This window comes from Furipterus horrens, unplaced genomic scaffold, assembly GCF_987537825.1.
Source record: "Furipterus horrens unplaced genomic scaffold, mFurHor1.1.pri manual_scaffold_9, whole genome shotgun sequence".
Classification (NCBI taxonomy): domain Eukaryota; kingdom Metazoa; phylum Chordata; class Mammalia; order Chiroptera; family Furipteridae; genus Furipterus; species Furipterus horrens.
Genome location: NW_028327179.1, coordinates 94,215,443 through 94,232,670, shown reverse-complemented (window position 1 = coordinate 94,232,670; position 17,228 = coordinate 94,215,443). Strand labels below are relative to the sequence as shown.

General features: G+C 45.8%; 2 protein-coding genes across 3 annotated transcripts in view; one reads left to right on the top strand and one right to left on the bottom strand.

Moving 5' to 3' along the window:
- The window catches only part of PARP12 (poly(ADP-ribose) polymerase family member 12), a 36,243-nt gene extending 23,512 nt beyond the window's left edge, over window positions 1–12,731 (top strand). The window contains exons 7-12 of one of the 2 annotated variants that reach the window (XM_090287581.1): window positions 173–311; window positions 3,078–3,174; window positions 7,242–7,317; window positions 9,207–9,337; window positions 10,220–10,371; window positions 11,620–12,731. In XM_090287581.1, coding sequence (XP_090143707.1) covers window positions 173–311; window positions 3,078–3,174; window positions 7,242–7,317; window positions 9,207–9,337; window positions 10,220–10,371; window positions 11,620–11,966 — 942 coding nt within the window. In that variant the 3' untranslated portion in view covers window positions 11,967–12,731. Of the gene's footprint in view, window positions 1–172; window positions 312–3,077; window positions 3,175–7,241; window positions 7,318–9,206; window positions 9,338–10,219; window positions 10,378–11,619 lie in introns of both variants that reach the window. The other variant, XM_090287582.1, reaches the window with a different exon arrangement.
- A 2,930-nt stretch (window positions 12,732–15,661) lies between these two features.
- TBXAS1 (thromboxane A synthase 1) overlaps window positions 15,662–17,228 on the bottom strand; it is a 140,538-nt gene continuing 138,971 nt past the window's right edge. The window contains exon 13 of the mRNA XM_090287580.1: window positions 15,662–15,905. Coding sequence (XP_090143706.1) covers window positions 15,831–15,905 — 75 coding nt within the window. The 3' untranslated portion in view covers window positions 15,662–15,830. The remainder of the gene's footprint in view (window positions 15,906–17,228) is intronic.

Here is a 17,228-nt window from a genome sequence, read left to right as displayed (position 1 = left end):
GGCTTCTGTCCCTTGCTTCCCTTTCCTGCCATATCCGTGCCCTTGTCATGCCTCCCCTGTGACACCAGTACCACTGCTGGCATGTCTGCCACATGGCAAGGACAGCCCCGATGTATGTCTTCATCATTGTAGATTCTTGTCTTCATGAAGTATTTGGTATTTCAACTTGCAGGGCGTGGAGCACCCCACGACTACTATTAGCAGCAGCGATGTGGAGAAGGCTTACCTGGCATACTGTGCATCAGGTTCTGATGCCGAGGCCATTCTCAAGTTCGAGGCTGGAAAGCACAAATACGAGTTAAACTTCAGAGGTACTTACTGACACTGCCCTCCTCACCCAGCAGGGCCTGGCTGGCTGTTGGCTGCACCTTTTCCACGTTAACCCTGGAGGAGCTTTGTGCACCCATAGGGGGCCAGGGAAGAAAAGGAATGGTGGTCTCTGCTGCTGAAATGTGTCCCATCTGGAAGGGGAGACAGACCTTTAAACTGATGCCAGTCCAACAGAATCACAGAGAAGCTGCCTGAGGGGGTGTGGGGTCGGGGTCAGAGATGAGGCCTCTTTGGAAGGGGTAGGAGCCCAACTGGAGGGACAGGCAGGGTCAGCCTTTGTGCACAATGGTTGTCCTATTGGCTATGGCTGTATCCCTCTATGTCTGAGGATTAACCTTAGTGTCATAGTGATTCTGCTATGCAGCTCTGCCTTATACACCCCGGTGAGGCAATGCTATTATCTTCTCGAAAGGTGCCTTTGGCATAGATGGGCTGCCAGGTTAAATACTTGGTAGACACATACATTAATAAGAAGTTGCTAGGAGGCATATTTTTCTGTGCTCATGGTAACCTGAAACTGGGCCTTAAATGACTTGTCCCTTTTGCTTTGACAGAAATAGGCCAAACACTCTTTGGCAGGTCTTCTAGTGAGCAATTTGTGAGGACTTTTTTTTTAAGTTTTAGTTTTTTTGTAACTTCTCTAAAGCCATCCCAGATGGATTTATTAGTCCAGCCTTGTTTGATGCATTTTTGCCTTTAAATTCACATTTTAAACTCTGAATCCTCTGAATGATCAGCCTTTTTAAAGGGGGTTGAAGTGGGCTTTCTTTTAAACACAGTTGACTGTGTTCTTTATTTTTGTGGACCTTGATTCCATGTGGAGGGCAGCAAAATGTCTTTAGTGAATAACCCTAAAGTCACTTTAACTGCTCGCTTTTAGACAGTTGATTTTGCTTGAGGTTTTGTAGCACTGGTGGTTTTCCTTAAGGTAGAGCGGCTGCTACCTCGGTGGGCCCTTACAGGGATCCTAAAGTGTCTGCCGCTCTTCAGGGAGAACTGTTTACCACCCTTTAGCATCTGTTAGCAAATACCAACCAATCCAGTCTGATGAACGCAAGTATCCCAAAAGGGACAGTGGGAGCGATGCAAAATAATAGGAGTCAGGGCTGCCCTGAAGATTGAGTCTATGTAACTATCACTCATCTGCTTGCTAGTTTGAAACATTTGTTAAAATACCTGGGGAATATCAAAACAAATCAAAACTGTCAGATGGAACCTTGATCACTCTCAACCAAGGCTGCACCTCCAGGGGACAGAACAGGTCAGGTGAGGGTGGGGAAGAGCACACACATGCCGTTAACTACAAACTACAGGAAAGGCATGTTTGCCACAGACTGCCTCAAGCGCACCCGGGCAGACGGTTTTGTTGTTGTTGGTAGATAGAAGTAGCCACAGAAGAAGCTTGAGATGAGTTAACTTTTATCCTCACAACCTCACTACAAGGTAAATGAAAGCAAGTTTTAGACCCAATCTGCCGCTCACATTTATTAACTAGATATTTATTGGGAAACAAGTACATTTAAGAAACGCAACAGGCCAGATGACTTGTTCCACAGGATCAGGGAAGATTCAGCTGGTTTTTTTGGACTCCTGTCACAGAAGAGTCGCTCAAGACAAATACCAAGATTCTAGAGGCCTAATTCTAACACTTGTTAGCTTGCATCAGTCACACACAACCTGCACAGGCAGGACTTGCTTAGGGACTTAACCTCATTTATCCTCTTTAAGGGAATATTAGGGGAAAAGCCTCACTTTACTCATTCCCTGCCCATGGGAGGATAGGGAATGAGTCCCTCATAGTTAGCCAGTCCACGTGTTGAATAACTTCAGATTTCACTAGTAAAAAGCCCATTTAAGATTCAACATGATGTTAATCAACAGGTCAGTAAAATTTGTATGTTAATTGGCAGAGTATATTGATGAGAGGTTGAGCAGTAGGTAACTGGGGTTGTGGTATCAGGGTCTGAAGTAGGGGTTCTCATTAGAACGTGGGGTAACCCCTAGAAGTGCCTGATCTTGATGACCACCTGGGTGGTAGCATAGGGGACATATACCTCAAATGCATTAAGGTATATTACAGATATATACAAATTAATATTAAAATGCTTTTTAAATGAAAAAATTATTATTGTACTCTAGGTATATAAAGTAAGATTTGACAGCGTTTTCTTGGTAGGTGGGGACCTCTAATCTAATTTGTTGGAGGTAGTCGTAGTTTTTCAGTTCAAAGGGTGGTGTCCTTTTAACCCACAGGATGAATGTGAGGATCTTAGAGGTGGGTATGGGAGAAGAAACTTGTTTATTAAAGATGGTATGCGTTTTACAAGGTTGAGAAATATTGCTATAAAGTTATAGAGTCAGTTTAAGAAAGAAAAGTCATAAGATTAAAATTATTACATTAATGAAATCCCTCTGGCTCAAGATGTGATAATTTGGTCTCAGGCTGGGCTGAAGGTTTCTTATATCCAAATTGGGAAAAATGGCTGAGCAAAATAATAGTTTAAACAGCATTGGAAGGAACAATTTAAAAGCACTCATGTATAATTGATATGTCAATTACTAATCATTCATCTATTCATTAAACCCAGCCTCCTAAGGATTCCTATTTTCTTTATGAATATTTGAAATGGGTAAAACTGCCTTATTTTTAACAGACTGATTCTGGGATTTATATGTTTGCAATAGCTTTCCAACCTACTTAATTTGTTTATAAAACACTGCCATTCTCTGTGTGTATTTTTTTTCAGATTTTAGTCAGAGAAACCTGGTCTATCGTACATTGAGAAAAGTTTGTCGGAGACCCAGATACATGTCTCCTCAGGATGTGAAGTTGAAGCAAACCAGGTAAGTGGCGTTTGGGGAACTTGTCGCTTACTGTGTGTACCAGTTGGGGTGTGCTCTGCTGAGTACAGAAAACCTCAGCTGGCTGAAGCATTCAAGAGGTTTGTTGGCTGTGAACTGGATGCCCCAGCACCCTCTGTGTCTGAGTTTTCTGGGCCTGGCCCTTGATCTTTTTGATCTTTTGCTCTTACAATCGTAACACTCGATCTGGTGCATGTGCCGTTTCATAGTGTCGTTTCATAGTGTGGAGGTGGGTCATCAGGTCAGTGCAAGCTTCTCTTCGTGGGATTGAGCCATTGTGCCCTAGTCCCAGGATGCATAAGGTGCCGGTGTCCCTCGCTTTACCAACAGTGGTTAAGCTCTTAGGTTTTTGCGATTCTCATAGGTGGGAGAGGGAATATCGGTGCATTTTAATTTGCTTTCTCCTTATAAGTAAGGCTTAGTGTTTTTTCCTTAATGTGTAAGGGCCATTTGCCTTTCTCTTTCTGTGGACTGTTTGACTTTTTGTCTATTTTTCTATCAACCTTTTGGTACTTTTCTTAAATAGAAGAGCCTTTTTATCTACTAGGGAGATCAACCCTCTTTTGTTTTGTTTTTGTTTTGTAAATATAAATTGTAAATATTTCCTCTTGGTTTATTTATCTTTTGTTTTATTTATGAAGTATTTTTACCATGCAGAAACGTTTATTTTATTTTTAGTTAAATGTATCAGACTCTTCTATGTATTGTTTCTAGATTTAGAATTTTGGCCAACTATGATTACTCCTACTTCTGGAAGTCATTTTTTATTCTTTCCCTCTCCAGAGCCTACCCTAGGCACAGTTTAGGAAAATGTGTATCTTTTTTTCTGAGACTGGATCTCTTTTGTCATTACTAACTTAGTCTGCAAGGAACCATAAGCAGATGCCACACATCAAAAGTAAAAGTGTTTTTCTTTTTTGGCAAATTCAGATTAAGATATGAGTGATTCAGGCTCTCGTGCTATAATCTGAGAGTTGTACAGGTTGATGCAGTGGTGTGTGGTTCTTCCTTCTAACCTGTGTGACAGGAGCTGGTTGTCATAACTCCAGCAGGCACATCTTCTTGGGTGTCTGCGGCCATCTGGGACTTGGTCAACTTCAGAAACAAGTTCTCTATCATTGTACAACAGTTTACAGGGTCATAATTGTTTAATGGAAAGTTCAAAATGGCATTTACACATCAAGTACCTGGTTTTAATTGGGCTCAGTGGATTGAGCGTCAGCCTGCGAGCTAAGTGTCGCTGGTTCGATCTTCCAGTCAGGGCACATCAGAGAAGGAAAACTCTGACTCCAAAAAACCTCCGCTGCCTTGCGGCATACCTCTTCAGGGGAAAGGCTAAGGGAGTAAACCCCGACAGAAAATCCGGAGCCGGAGTCCCTAAGGCGGTTTGACGTTGTAGTCAACACCGGCAACTCCTGCGGCGCACCTGAAACCAAGCTGTATTGACTCTGTCTTTCCCTTGGACCCTTCAGCTGCGAAGAGAGGGGGGGTCTGCTGCATGGGCAACAGCAGACCCTCCATATCACCCTGCCCAGGCTCTGTAGCTTCAGCTTCACTGGAGAGGACACTCCAGCGTCATCGCAAGATGTCGATTCAACACGGGAGGAGACAGATACCGTGTCACTCCCGAGTCGGACTGCACAGCCATTCTCGGCGGTGCAGATAGACTCTTAAGAAGCTACACCATCGTCTCTCGAGACGGACGGCTGCCAACGACCTGGTTTTAATTCCTTACTGTTCTTCCATCCTCCATGAAAATGTTTTATTCATGTGACCTGGGTCTTATTTTTTTCTTTATTACCTTCTTTTAGATACTTTCGTTATTTCATTTTTTATCCTCTTCTAGTTTGGAAGTTATACATGGTTACTATTTTTTTAATACCGCACTGGAAATTAGAGCATGTGTTCTTCACTTAGGTATAAGTCAGTCAACTTTTTGTTCTCCTGTTAACTAATTTAAGGACTTTTATTCCATTTACCTTCCTCTTGACTTGTTATTTTTGATTTATTATTTACTTATTTATTTAGAAATTACAGAAACAATTATATTTATATAGCATCAAAAGAATAAAATACTTAGGAAAAAAATTTTAAAAGAACTGAAAGACTTATACTCTGAAAACTACAACAACTTAGGTTATTTTTTAATTTAATGAGGCACTGTTATTTTATACTGTGAACGTTTCATTAAATTTGCTCATGTTCTTACCATTTTCTTTGTCCTTTCAAATTTCCTTAGGTGAAGGTCTGTTGGAAAACTTCCGTTTGTTTCAATATGTCTTTTATTTTGGTCTCAATATTGAAAGATACTTTCACTGGGTATGGAATTTTTGGTTGTATTTTCTCTTAGGACATTGAGAATACCATTCCAATGTCCTCTGGTTTTCATTGCTGCTTTTGAGAAATCAGCTGTCAGTCTAACTGGTGCTTCTTTGCCTGAATTACTCTTTTTTTCTTGTTACTTTTAAGATTTTCTGTTTGTCTTGGTGTTATGGATTTCCACAATGGCATGTCTCGGTATGTGTTTTTATTTATCCTGATGGAGATTCTTTGGGCTTCTTGAACCTGTGAGTTGGTGAATCTCATTAGTTCTCTTTGGAGATTGCCTCCATCCTGTTCTCTGTCCTCTCTTGGATTTCAGTTAGGTTCTGACCAGATTCAGTCCTTCTCACTCTTCTCCACATCTCAGCTTCTTCCTTCTATTTTCTGTCTTGCTCTGGGCTATATTTTGAAGCATTTCATTTTCCATATCATTCTGCTCACTCATTCTCTTCTGGTAGTTTGATATGCTAGTAAACATGTCCATTGAGCTTATACTATCAAGGATTGTATTTTTTTTTTTTAGAAGTTCTGTTTGGTTCTTTTTTAGATCCTCCAGATCTTTTTATAGTTTCCTGTTCCTTTATGTTTTTATTTTGTATTTTACTTCTTTAAACAGAGAAGAATAATTTTTTACTATACCTGATAATTTCACCAACTTAATTCTTTGTGTGTCTGTTTCTGGCTGATTATTGCTCGTGTGACCTTGCCTACTTATTTTGAACTGTGCAATTTTCCTAGGAATGTTATTTGTGGGAGTTCTTTGAGGCTGAGGATGAAGGTCTCATGCCAACAGAAACAAAAGGTAGATGTAGTGTAGGGTGAACAGAGCATTCTGAAACTGAGTAACAATGATTTAGAATTAGTTTCTCAGTCGTTGTTCCTAAACCCTTTGGGTCACATGTCTTTCAGAACTCAATTTTTATTTATTTAAGCAATTTTTAAATTTATTTATTTTTAGAGAGGGAGAAAGGAGGGAGACAGAGAGGGTGAAAAACATGACGTTCGCGAGAAACAGTGATCTGTTGCCTCTCTCGTGCCCCCAGCTGGGGACCTGACCCACAACCCAGGCATGTGCCCTGATTGGAAATCAAACCAGCCACCTTTCTGTCCACAAGCTGGCACTCAATCCACTGAGCCATACCAACCAGGCCTATTTACTTTTATTATTATAAAGATCATATACTGTTTGTATTGTGTTATACACTGTAATAGTTCTGCAATAAAAAATATGTATAGCCACTTTAAGAAAGGTATATAGAGACCACAAGTAGCCTCTTAGCAGTTCAAGTCAAAACTTCTACTGTCAAATGAACTTGAATGTCAGTTTCATATTTTTATATGCCAATTACACCTCATTGAGGCTATTTGTAATAATAATTCAGAGCTCTTTAATACAAGTTCCAGAGCTCTTTTAATTTCAAAGTCATGGGTAAGGGTCTGTGTGTGCTGCTTGAATCATATTCTTTTTCCCTTGTGTGCAGGAGTTGGGATACAGGTGAAAAATGGATCCCTCAGGCCTGGTTTTTTCAGTTTGGGCCATTTAGGCAAAGAAAAAAGTGCTCTCACAATGGGGATAGTGTGCTTATGTGCTTCCTGTCCTTCTCCCTGCTTTTATAAATGAGATGCTGTGACACGAGACTGGTGTAATTGGCTAGTGGAGGCCGCCTGTGGTGGTCTGCTTATGTCTGACAACTGTATGTCTTAGTGTTCTTGTTTACATTTTGTAGCAATGCCAAGTTTCAAGGCCCAAAAAGCATCCCAGAGCACTGGGACCCTTCAGCCCTGCCGGACCCTGGCTTTAAGGTATGGGACTCACGTTGCCTTGGGCTGGTGAGGAGAGTGTTCTTTGAGACAGGTGAGTGTGAGTGTGAGCATGAGTGATGATGTTGACTCCTTCACCACCGCAGAAGCTGTGAGGCCAGGGCTCGTGAGGGAGGAGCGAAGAGGTATGTGTGGGGTTGTTTTGTTTTGTTTTGTTTTTCAGGTCTTGGAATTTTAAGTTGGAGACCACCCAGGAGATGGTTGTGGTCCTGATAGGAGAAGATGTATTATGGATAGAGGATGATAAGCTGGAAATTTTCTAGAAAGCTTAAGAGCCGGGCTCAGCCAATATGTATTCATTTTACTAAGCAAGAAAGGGAAAAGAAACCACGTGATAGTTTGAGTTTGACAAGGGACATCTAGAGATGAAATGTCTGTCGGAAGGTGCTAGATAATAGAAGACAAGAGAAGGAAGAGTCCATTCAGCAGCTCATTTAGGCCCTGTCAGAATTTGGGAGCTGTGCTGAATTCAGTAGATGACTCGGGCCAAGGTCCAGTGCTGCCTCTTCCATGTGGGGCACTTAGATTGGCCTCTTAATGGCTGGCCTCCTGCCAAGCATGTTGCAAACCAGTGTTTACAACATGACTCTCACTGCCCTGGGAGGTCTTACCTTGTGGAGCTCTGCCAAGCTTGCACAGACACAAGCAGCACAGGCAAGTTGTATGAAGAGCTGGGTGAGTTGACAGCAGCACTCAGATGTCAGGACGAGGCGACCGTATTGAGGGGATCAGGGAAGGCAACACTGGGTCCACATCTCTAGGATGGCTGGTGTTGTCAGGCAGAGGTGGCAGAACATACAGGTTGATGGGAAACTGCATGCAAATCAGCCCAGTCAGGATGTGGGGAGTCAGGCCTGTCTTGGATGAAGGGTGTACGTAGACATGGGGGTTGGGCAGGAGAGAGGTCATGGCTGCGCAGTGGAGTGCCTTGGTCATTGGGTCGTGCAGCAGCCTGACAGGTATGGGAGCCCATGAGGATCTCTGGTTTGGAAGGAGCAGAGGAAAAGGAGTTTGGCAGCTTCCATGAAATGGGAGCAGGGAAACCAGAGTCAGGATTTGGGTTGCATGCAGGACACCATGGACGTCCCAAGGCCTGATCATTTAGGGTCTTTGGGGAGGGGCTGGGGGGGGAGCAGGCAGTGAAGTGATTATTATTATAAGGCTGCACGTGGGGTGGGGAAAGGGGATGGTATATAGGTGGACTCCCCAGAGATCCTCAGGTGGTCCGTCACTGGCTCAAGCCTCATGGCACTGGGAGTAGGGAGGCTGATTATGTGGTCCAGGCTGCAAATGTAAGAATTTGTACATTGTCACTCTGTGTGACAGTCAGCTGCCCTTGGTCAGGGGCTCCTCCTGGCCTGTCAGAAGTGCTGTTCCCCAGAGCAGGAAGCTAAGGGAGAGGTGGGGGTGGTCTCAGCTGGGAGAACTCACTGGCCATGCTCCTGAGTTGCCATGTGCCCGTCGGCCAGCCTGGCCTTTCCGTCAGCGCTCGCCATGTGGGGTGTTCACACAGCACTGCTGCCCATGGCAACATTTGCCCCCCATCTGCCAATGTATGCCTTCTACATTTATTGACACCAACTCAGTCGTCTTGTAGACTTGTATCCTGCCTTGTGTGGGGTCAGAAGAGCAGGGACGTCCTGGGGATAGGCAGGATGGTGCTGATGTAACCACCACATGCCTGTCCTTCAGGCACGTCTCACAGTGAACACAAGCTGCACTCATCCTGTGCCTGGAGACACTGTCCCGTGGGCTGAAGGGAAGAGTGGTAGCCAGCAGCTGGGCTTGCTTCTGCAGTTCTACCATTTTGGGAAAAGATTGATCTGTACTCAGCACTTTGATAACAGAATAAAAATCTATGCTCCTTGCAGCTGGTCACCCTCAGTTCTTCCTCAGAAGAATATCAGAAGGTCTACAGTCTCTTTAACCGCACGCTGCCCTACTGCTGTGTTCAGAAGATCGAGCGTGTCCAGAACCTGGCTCTCTGGGAAGTCTACCAGTGGTACGTCAGGGGCTTGCTCTTGACAGGCTGGTGACTGTCCCCTCACGCCCATGCATAGTAGGCTAGCTACTTACCAAGCATGCTCTGAGCTTCAGGGACAATCCCAGGTAGCAGCCACTGCTTTCCAGTGCTGCTGGAATCGGAAACTGTGTCCCCGCTTCCTTATCCAACTCATCATCTACAGCTTAGTGCTGCGCGTTCCCTCAGACGAGGGGAATGAGACTCCACAGTGATAAAACCAGTACTTGGGCTTGTATTCTGCCTCCCTGAGGATCAACAGGATGGTTCAGTGTAAGCCACCCACACCCTGGGGGAACGTAAATATTGTCCTGACAGCCAGAGCACAGGGGCCTCTTTTTATGCCTGAGAATCAGCACGTTCTCCGGCACTTGTCCATGTGGGAGGAGATCTGCAGCAGATCACCATGGCAGGCCTGGGGTTCTGCTGACCTGTCCCCACAAAAGGCTGAAGCAGTCTCCTCTGTGTTCTGGGCTCAGTGATGAAATCAGGGTAACTTACAGGAAGGGGGAGACGGATGGACCCCCACTGAGCAGCATCCTCAGGCTTCCCTGGCTAAGCTTTTGAGGAAGGAAGGTGGCAGGAACAAAGCAAGCCGTGTTCCCAAGGCTGGTCTGCTTTGGGAGTTCAGGTTGCTGCTGGAGGCCTAGGGCTGTGGACGGAAAGGCTGCCCTTTGCCTTTCATCCAGGTCCTGTGCTCCACCTTTCCCTTCTCTGGCCCATAGCTCAGGTTTCATGGATTTGGATCCTTGTTTCCTGGTCTCGGGACACTGCTAATAAAACATGTTTTCTTGGGTCAGGTAGCCTGTATTTGGTGCTAAAAGTCCTCTGCCTCCAGCACATGCTTCTCTCTTGTGATTCTAGGCAGAAAGGGCAGATGCAGAAGAGCAATGGAGGGAAGACGGTGGATGAGAGACAGCTATTCCATGGCACCAGTTCTGGCTTAGTCAATGCCATCTGCCAGCAGAACTTTGACTGGCGGGTCTGTGGTCTTCATGGTACTTCCTATGGCAAAGGTAAAGGTGAGGGCAGCCTCCACCAGCAGAAACTGGCCTCACTGTGCTGTCCAGAGCGCAGGAAACTTTTAAAGTAACTGATGGTCCGGGGTGGGGGACAGTGTAAGCTGCTGTGCTGGTTCACGCTTGGTGAGGAACGGCCCTGGCTGCGTGTGGGGATGCCCAGCTGTTGGCGTCCTTCCTCTCCGTGTAGCCAGGAGCCTTGCCCAAGGTTGGAACATGGGCGGTCCGGCCTAGGCTGGGGTTTTGCTTCCCTGAGTGATGGGCCTGCACCCCTGTGGAGTGGAGGCCTCGGGAGATGGTAAGCCTGAGTCAGGAGAGGAAAGGGGGAGCCTGCCCAACTCTGCCTGCGCTCTTTTGTTAGAATAGAAATCTGAACACCTCACACACACTCATGTAAATATGCCATTGTAGCTATATGGTGAGTTTTCTGAGTGTTTTTCTGTCTCTTGGTTATTTTTAAACTTTATTTGGAAATAATTTCAAACTCACAGGGCAGTTGCAAGAATAATGTTTTAAAAACTCCTGCATAAATTGCTATGTATGTTTATGTAGATTCATCTGTTTTAATGTTTTGCCATTTTTTCTGAACCATTTATAAGTAGGTGGCATATATCATGCTCCTTTACCCTTTAAGACTTCCTTAAAAAAAAGACAGTATTTTCTGTCATCACAACATGGTTACTAAATGGACCATGTTGTGATACTATAATCAACAGTCCTCATTCCAGTTGCACCAGTAGTCCATCAGTTGGCCTTAATCCAGCGTCATGGCTCTGGGGTCCGATGGATGAGAGCCAGTGGAAGGCTGTAAATCCAAGTGTATAGGTGGCAGCTTCCAACTCAGGTTCCCATTAGACATTGTTCATAATTCTATACATGGGGCTGCTGGTGTCTCCAGAGTGGTTCCATGTATGGGACTTTCCACACCAGCCCTATGAGGCTGGGCGTGACAGTCCCATTTTATAGCTGAGGAAACAGACTTGGGGGCACAAGTAGTGCCCAGAGAGCCCTACGATTTGAGTGACAGATTCAGAATGTGAAAGGAGTTTTCTGTCTTGGTTTGATGTCCTCTCTGATGTCTGTCACAAGGAGAAAGAGGGAGGGTGAAGGGAGGGCAGGAGGGAGGTGCGGTGACAGAGAAGCAGAGGCCTTTGGCATTGCCTGGTTGACAGGATGCTGGAGCCTCTCCTTCCCGGCTGCAGCTGTTTTCCCAGTGCCTAGCTAAGCCTGTGCGTGTCCTTGCAGGGAGCTACTTCGCCAGAGATGCTGCGTATTCCCACCACTACAGCAAGCCCGACTCAAACTTCCACACGATGTTCCTGGCTCGGGTGCTGGTGGGCGAGTTTACCCGTGGCAGTTCCTCCTTTCTCCGCCCCCCACCTAAGGGGGACCAGGGCAACGTCTTCTATGACAGCTGTGTGAACAGCATGTCCGACCCTTCGATCTTCGTGATCTTTGAGAGGCACCAGGTTTACCCTGAGTATGTCATTCAGTACAGCTCCAAGCCTGCGTTTGGGGCCTCAGCCCAGTCTGCGGCGGGGGCCTCCAACCTGTTCTCCTTTGCGTCCTCCCTCTTTGGTGTCCGGCAGTGAGCACAAGGATGTATTTTATGCCTTTCAGGCTTGTCTTCCTTGAAATAGCTATTTGGGAAAGCTTTTTTTGTTTTTTGTTTTTTGTTTTTTTAACAAAGAAAGCTTTTAATGAACTTAATGTTGACTTCTTGATGAAGTTGTATTCTTAATCTCTTGCTGACAGTAGTTTTCGGTTTTAAGTCACTTTTGAGCTCAATAGTGGGCTGACTAATAGTGACTGTAGGTAAGTCCATTACTGTTTTTTACTAAGGTATTGTTTTATTTTTTACTCTTTGTTGACTTCGCTACTGTTTGGCACCAGGTACAGAGTTTCCAGATACTGTTTTATGGATTGGTTTTAATTTTTAATTTTAATGTCCAGTGATCTGGTTTTTCACCGTCTTGGTTATATCTTTTTCAATTTTTTGTCAGAATGACAGTAACCTAGGGTACCGGAAACCCTGTCTTGTGGCCTAAGGAGGTACAGTCATTGTGTCTGTTGCTCCGGCTCTAATCTAGGCAGTTCTGCTGCTGCTGCTTCTGGCCTTGGAATTGGTCCAAGTATTACATCATCAGACAAGCAGCTACTGTGGGGTATTATTGAGCCCCTGATGGTTACCCTTTGTCATGGGCCCAGCCTGTGAATGTTCTTCTAAGTGTTCTTCCAGCATCTACTAAGTGCCTTGGACAGCCTCTGAATATGGGTTTTATATTTTCATGGGATTTGAATACCTGTGTTGCTAATGTCACAATAGAGTATGGAAAATAAAATATTTATCTCAAGTGGCTGACGACTGAAGGCCATTCTTCACCATCTGTGTGTTAAGTTCCTGCTGGGTACAGGCACTCTTCTGGGTGTTGGAATATAACAGAGCCCCTGTTACTGGCCATGGGGGTGCTGTCTTCAGTTTATAATGAAGCTGAAGGTTAAGGTCCCTTCACTTGTTAGGGCCCCTTCCACAGCCCTTAGGCGGGGCTCCAGCTATGTGGCCACATGGTCATACATTTCAGTTAAATTTGCAAGAGTTACATCTTGGTATTTTTTCTTTCTATCAACTCATACAAGTTCCAAGCCCTACGAAGCTCAGAATCACTGTTGAGCGGACTGTGTTATGGACATGGAGGTGGGTATGTCCTGTGTGTGTCCTCCACACACAGCGGGTTATGGAGTCTCTGCTGGTCCGGGGGCAGAGGAGCTAACAGGGTGTCCTCACACTCACACTCTGAGGCCGTCTGCCCCTTCCCAGGTACGATACCCACTGGTCTCGGGTTCGGTCCTCAGCAGCAGGACACTCTCCTCACCTGTCCCCTTCCTCCCACCACCTTCCTGATACAATGTGTTCACTCTCCGCTCAGTGCCTCCAGTTCAGTTGGTTTGTCCTGTTTCCATCTTTGGAACAGGAACAGAGTGGTTTGGAACGTTACACAGCTAATCAAGCCAGAAGAGAACTGAGTTAAAAGACCAGAAAAATGAAGAAGCTACAGCAGTACTATCTTATTTACCAGCAGGACTTAGTTGTGTATGGTATGATTTTCAGAGGCCCCTCAATATTTCCCCCACATCCTGACTGATCTTGAAAGTTCATGCCTTGCTTTTTGATTAGGTTGCTGGTCCTCCTACCATGTAGGTGGGGAGCCCAAGGGGTGTCAGAGAACCATTAAACAGGTGCTTGCCTGCTAAGTCTTTAAATGTAGACATACTGATCCCATTTGGGACTGTAGGGGGGAAGGATGGCAAGGGGAATCTGGGATGGGAGATGGTCAAATGCTCCAGAAAAGTCAAGTAAGCTACAGAGACTGCAGATACAATGGGTTTGCTGACCTTTGAGAAAGCAAGTCAGGAAGAACACCTACTTGGACTGGAAATTAGAGGAATGGGCTCCACATTGCCAGGCAGTAGGGTGAGGGTGGGTGGGGGGAGCTCTTGTATGGGCAGAGGAGGGGGTGGGCATTGTGATGGGAAGTCAAAATGACCATGACTCAATATTAATGCAAAGAGGTAGTGGGATCCTGGGCGTGTGTGTGTGTGTGAAAGAGAGAGAGAGAGCACGAGTGCCAAGAAATTGTCATGAGGGCCCAGCTGGGAGACAGCTTCTTGAAGGGTTTTGTGGAGGACCCAGTTACTACCGTTTCCTGCCATTTCCTGTCTCATGTTAGTTGGTGCTGTGTGTGACCAGTGGGATTTGAACAGTATTAGGGGATGTGGGTTGAAAAAGTGGAAGGGCTGGGAGTCCAGCGATTCTAGCACATGAAGAAGCCTCACTGCTGTGTCTGATGATGGTGGCCACCTGAATGAAGGTGAGGGAAGCCAACAGAGCTGGTGGGCTAGGGGTGCCAGGTGCAGACGTGCACCTCAAGTAGGCAGCCAGGTGCTCCGCTGGGCCCTCCTGCAGGATGACGTTCTGTGATGGCCACGAGGAGTCAGGAGATGGGAGGTGGATGGGTCACCAGGAATGGGAATGGAGGACTTTACCCAGTGAGTCTGGACCCTGGGCTGGGCATCTTGAAGGGGCTGGGTTCCAGAGATGAGAAGGTGGTGGCAGGAAGTGTGGTGGACTGGCAGGACTTTCTAGCGAGTGTGCAGCAACCAGGACTGGGACCGTGTTGGGAAACAAGGCTACCTTCCTCTCTCTGGGGGACACGCCAGAGGACCCCTTTGGTTGAATCATGGGGTGCTTTGGGCTGGAGGGGGGAGGACTTCACAGCAGAGATGGCCATGGGTATGTAACAACCTGTTCTGCCTGCTCACCTGAAACATCCCGAACTTGCTAAAGGTGGGTTAGTGTCTGGGTATCACATCCATGCTCATCGGTTCCCGTCTGTCATCTATATGGCAGTAAGCCCCTCAATGCTGCTCAAAGGTCAACTAGACAAAGGGTCTTGGATTCAGATCAGCCTCCTGGCTTTACAGATTAGGAAACTGAGCCACAGGGAGATGGAAAGATCAGCAGCCACAACCACATGGCTGTTGGTGGGAGATCTGTGATTTAGTTTGCATGTTCTTTGTTGCACTTGAACTTCTCAGCAATATAATGATTACGTTTACTATAATGATTACGTTTACTAAAATTTACCTCTCATTGTGATTCTTTGATCAAAATTAAACGATGCTATTAAGAAAAACTACACTTCAGCCTCTGTCACTTTTCTGTACATTGAAACATAAAATCGGTATTATCCTACCTAGAAATATGAAAGCATAATAAAACTTTTGAACCACTTTTGAAGTTGAGCGTTTGATGAATGCCATTATCTAAGTCAAACAGTGCAAAGCACCAGAAGCTGAAAAGGTCCATGAGCTGGTACTGTCCGGACAGCTCACCAGACTGTGTCCCTGTGTCCCCTGCCCTGTAGATTTCTTCCATCCTGAGGCCAGGAGTACCTTTGAAACCCTAAGTTCTCAGTCGTTTTGTCAAAACTACAGTTCAAAAGAAAAGTTTTTTTAAAGATTTTATTTTTAGGGGAAGGAAGGGAGGAAGAGGGAGAGAAACATCAATGTGTGGTTGCCTCTCAGGTGCCCCCAACCAGGTACCTGGCCAGCAACCCAAGCATGTGCCCTGACTGGGTATTGAACCGGCGACTCTTTGTTTCACAGGCTGGTGCTCAATCCACTGAGCCACACCATCCAGGGTGCAAAACTACAGTTTTGTTTATCAGCAATTCCTTATTGAGAGAGGTGGATCAGTGGTTCAAACACCATTGGCAGTCAAAAACTTAGGGTAACAAACACGTTTATTAAGCGTTTAGGAAATCTTATGTAAATGACCTCTTTTATACTTGTATGCCCAGGCACCCTTTCAATTATTTAGGTGATGTTTCCCCCCCAAATCCGAATTTCCACAAGGGGTCTCCTTGAATTAGAAGATACCCTCGAAACTGATTGTGTCAGCGGGAGACAATCTTGATATAGACGCCATTTTTTGGACTGAGAGCAGATTTGGATTCTAGCTGCAGTGGTACCTGAAATAGAGGGGATTGAAATGTTTGTCACAGTTAACCACATCTACAGGAAAACTTCCCCAGCACTGAGCCTGAAGCAGGGTCATGGAAGTTGGGCTGAGGACTGAGGGATAGCTGGGCCAGGGGTGAGCAAAACGGCCTCTGCAGCAGAACCGGGCGAAGCCCATGGAGCTGCCACTCCAGGATGGAGTCCTGCGGCCCCAACAGTACTGGTGCTTGTCCTTTCCTGTGTTAATAAAATCCAGCAGGTGAGGAGGGCACTTAGTTTCCCATTTATTCTCCCAAGCACCCTGCATAGGAGGTGGTAGTGGCTCACTTTGGAAATTGAGAAATGAGGGTTCAAAGAGGAGACACATGACTAGAAAGTGGCAGGCAAAGCCTCAAACTCATCTCTCCATCTCCCTCCCTGTGCCCAGCCAGAAACGGCAGCCAGCCCCTCTCGGAGGGGCTTTGGGGAGAGGGGCCTCATTCTGTTCCCTGCTCATGTGTGCTGTGATCTGGCCTCGCTGCTATTCAGTTTTCTTTATGTCTAACTTACAAGGCAGATCAATGGTGGACTGGGGTCTTGGAAGAAAAGCCAAAGAAATAAAAAAAGAAGCAAGGTATCCCCTTGAGCTGTATGTAGAATGGTGGGTCAGTGGCTAATGCGAACCCTTTTGAAAAAAGAAGAATCAATCTTCCAGACCTTTAAGAATTATAGTTCAGTTGGGAGGCCAATTTTATGACCAAGAAACAAGATGGTCTAAACAAGTTATCCATCCCATATGCTGGCCTCTAACATTATGTGGCTGTTGAGCACTTGAAATGTTAGTGCAAACAAGGGGCTGAATTTTTTATTTGATTTTATCATTAAAATTTAAACAACCACATGTGGCTAGCAGCTTCTGTATTAGTGCAGGTCTAGACAAACGCGAAACACCATTGGACTTCAAAAGAAGGAGAGGTCATTTGGGGCCAGCAAATGGGGAGGGCTTCCTGGAAGAATATAAGAAAACTGTGTGAGTAGAACTTCTCAGGGGTCACTTCAGGATTCGAGGCAACACCAAGGGATTTAGAGGATGAGAATAGACTGGGGGTGGGAAGTGGAAGAGATGACATTTCCAGGTCAGGGCAGCTGCCTGAGCAGGTGGAACCCTTTCGGAGTGGGAAGCTGGGGCCAGCAATGCATTGTAAAATGGGCCCAGACGACTTCTCCCTGGACCCAGCAGGCTCTGGACTCATGGCTGGTTCCTGAGCTGGGGAGTGCCAGGCATAAGCAGTGGTTTGGGACATTGGTCTGGCTCCTGTACCATGTCAAGATCAAGGGTGAGGGAGACACGCATG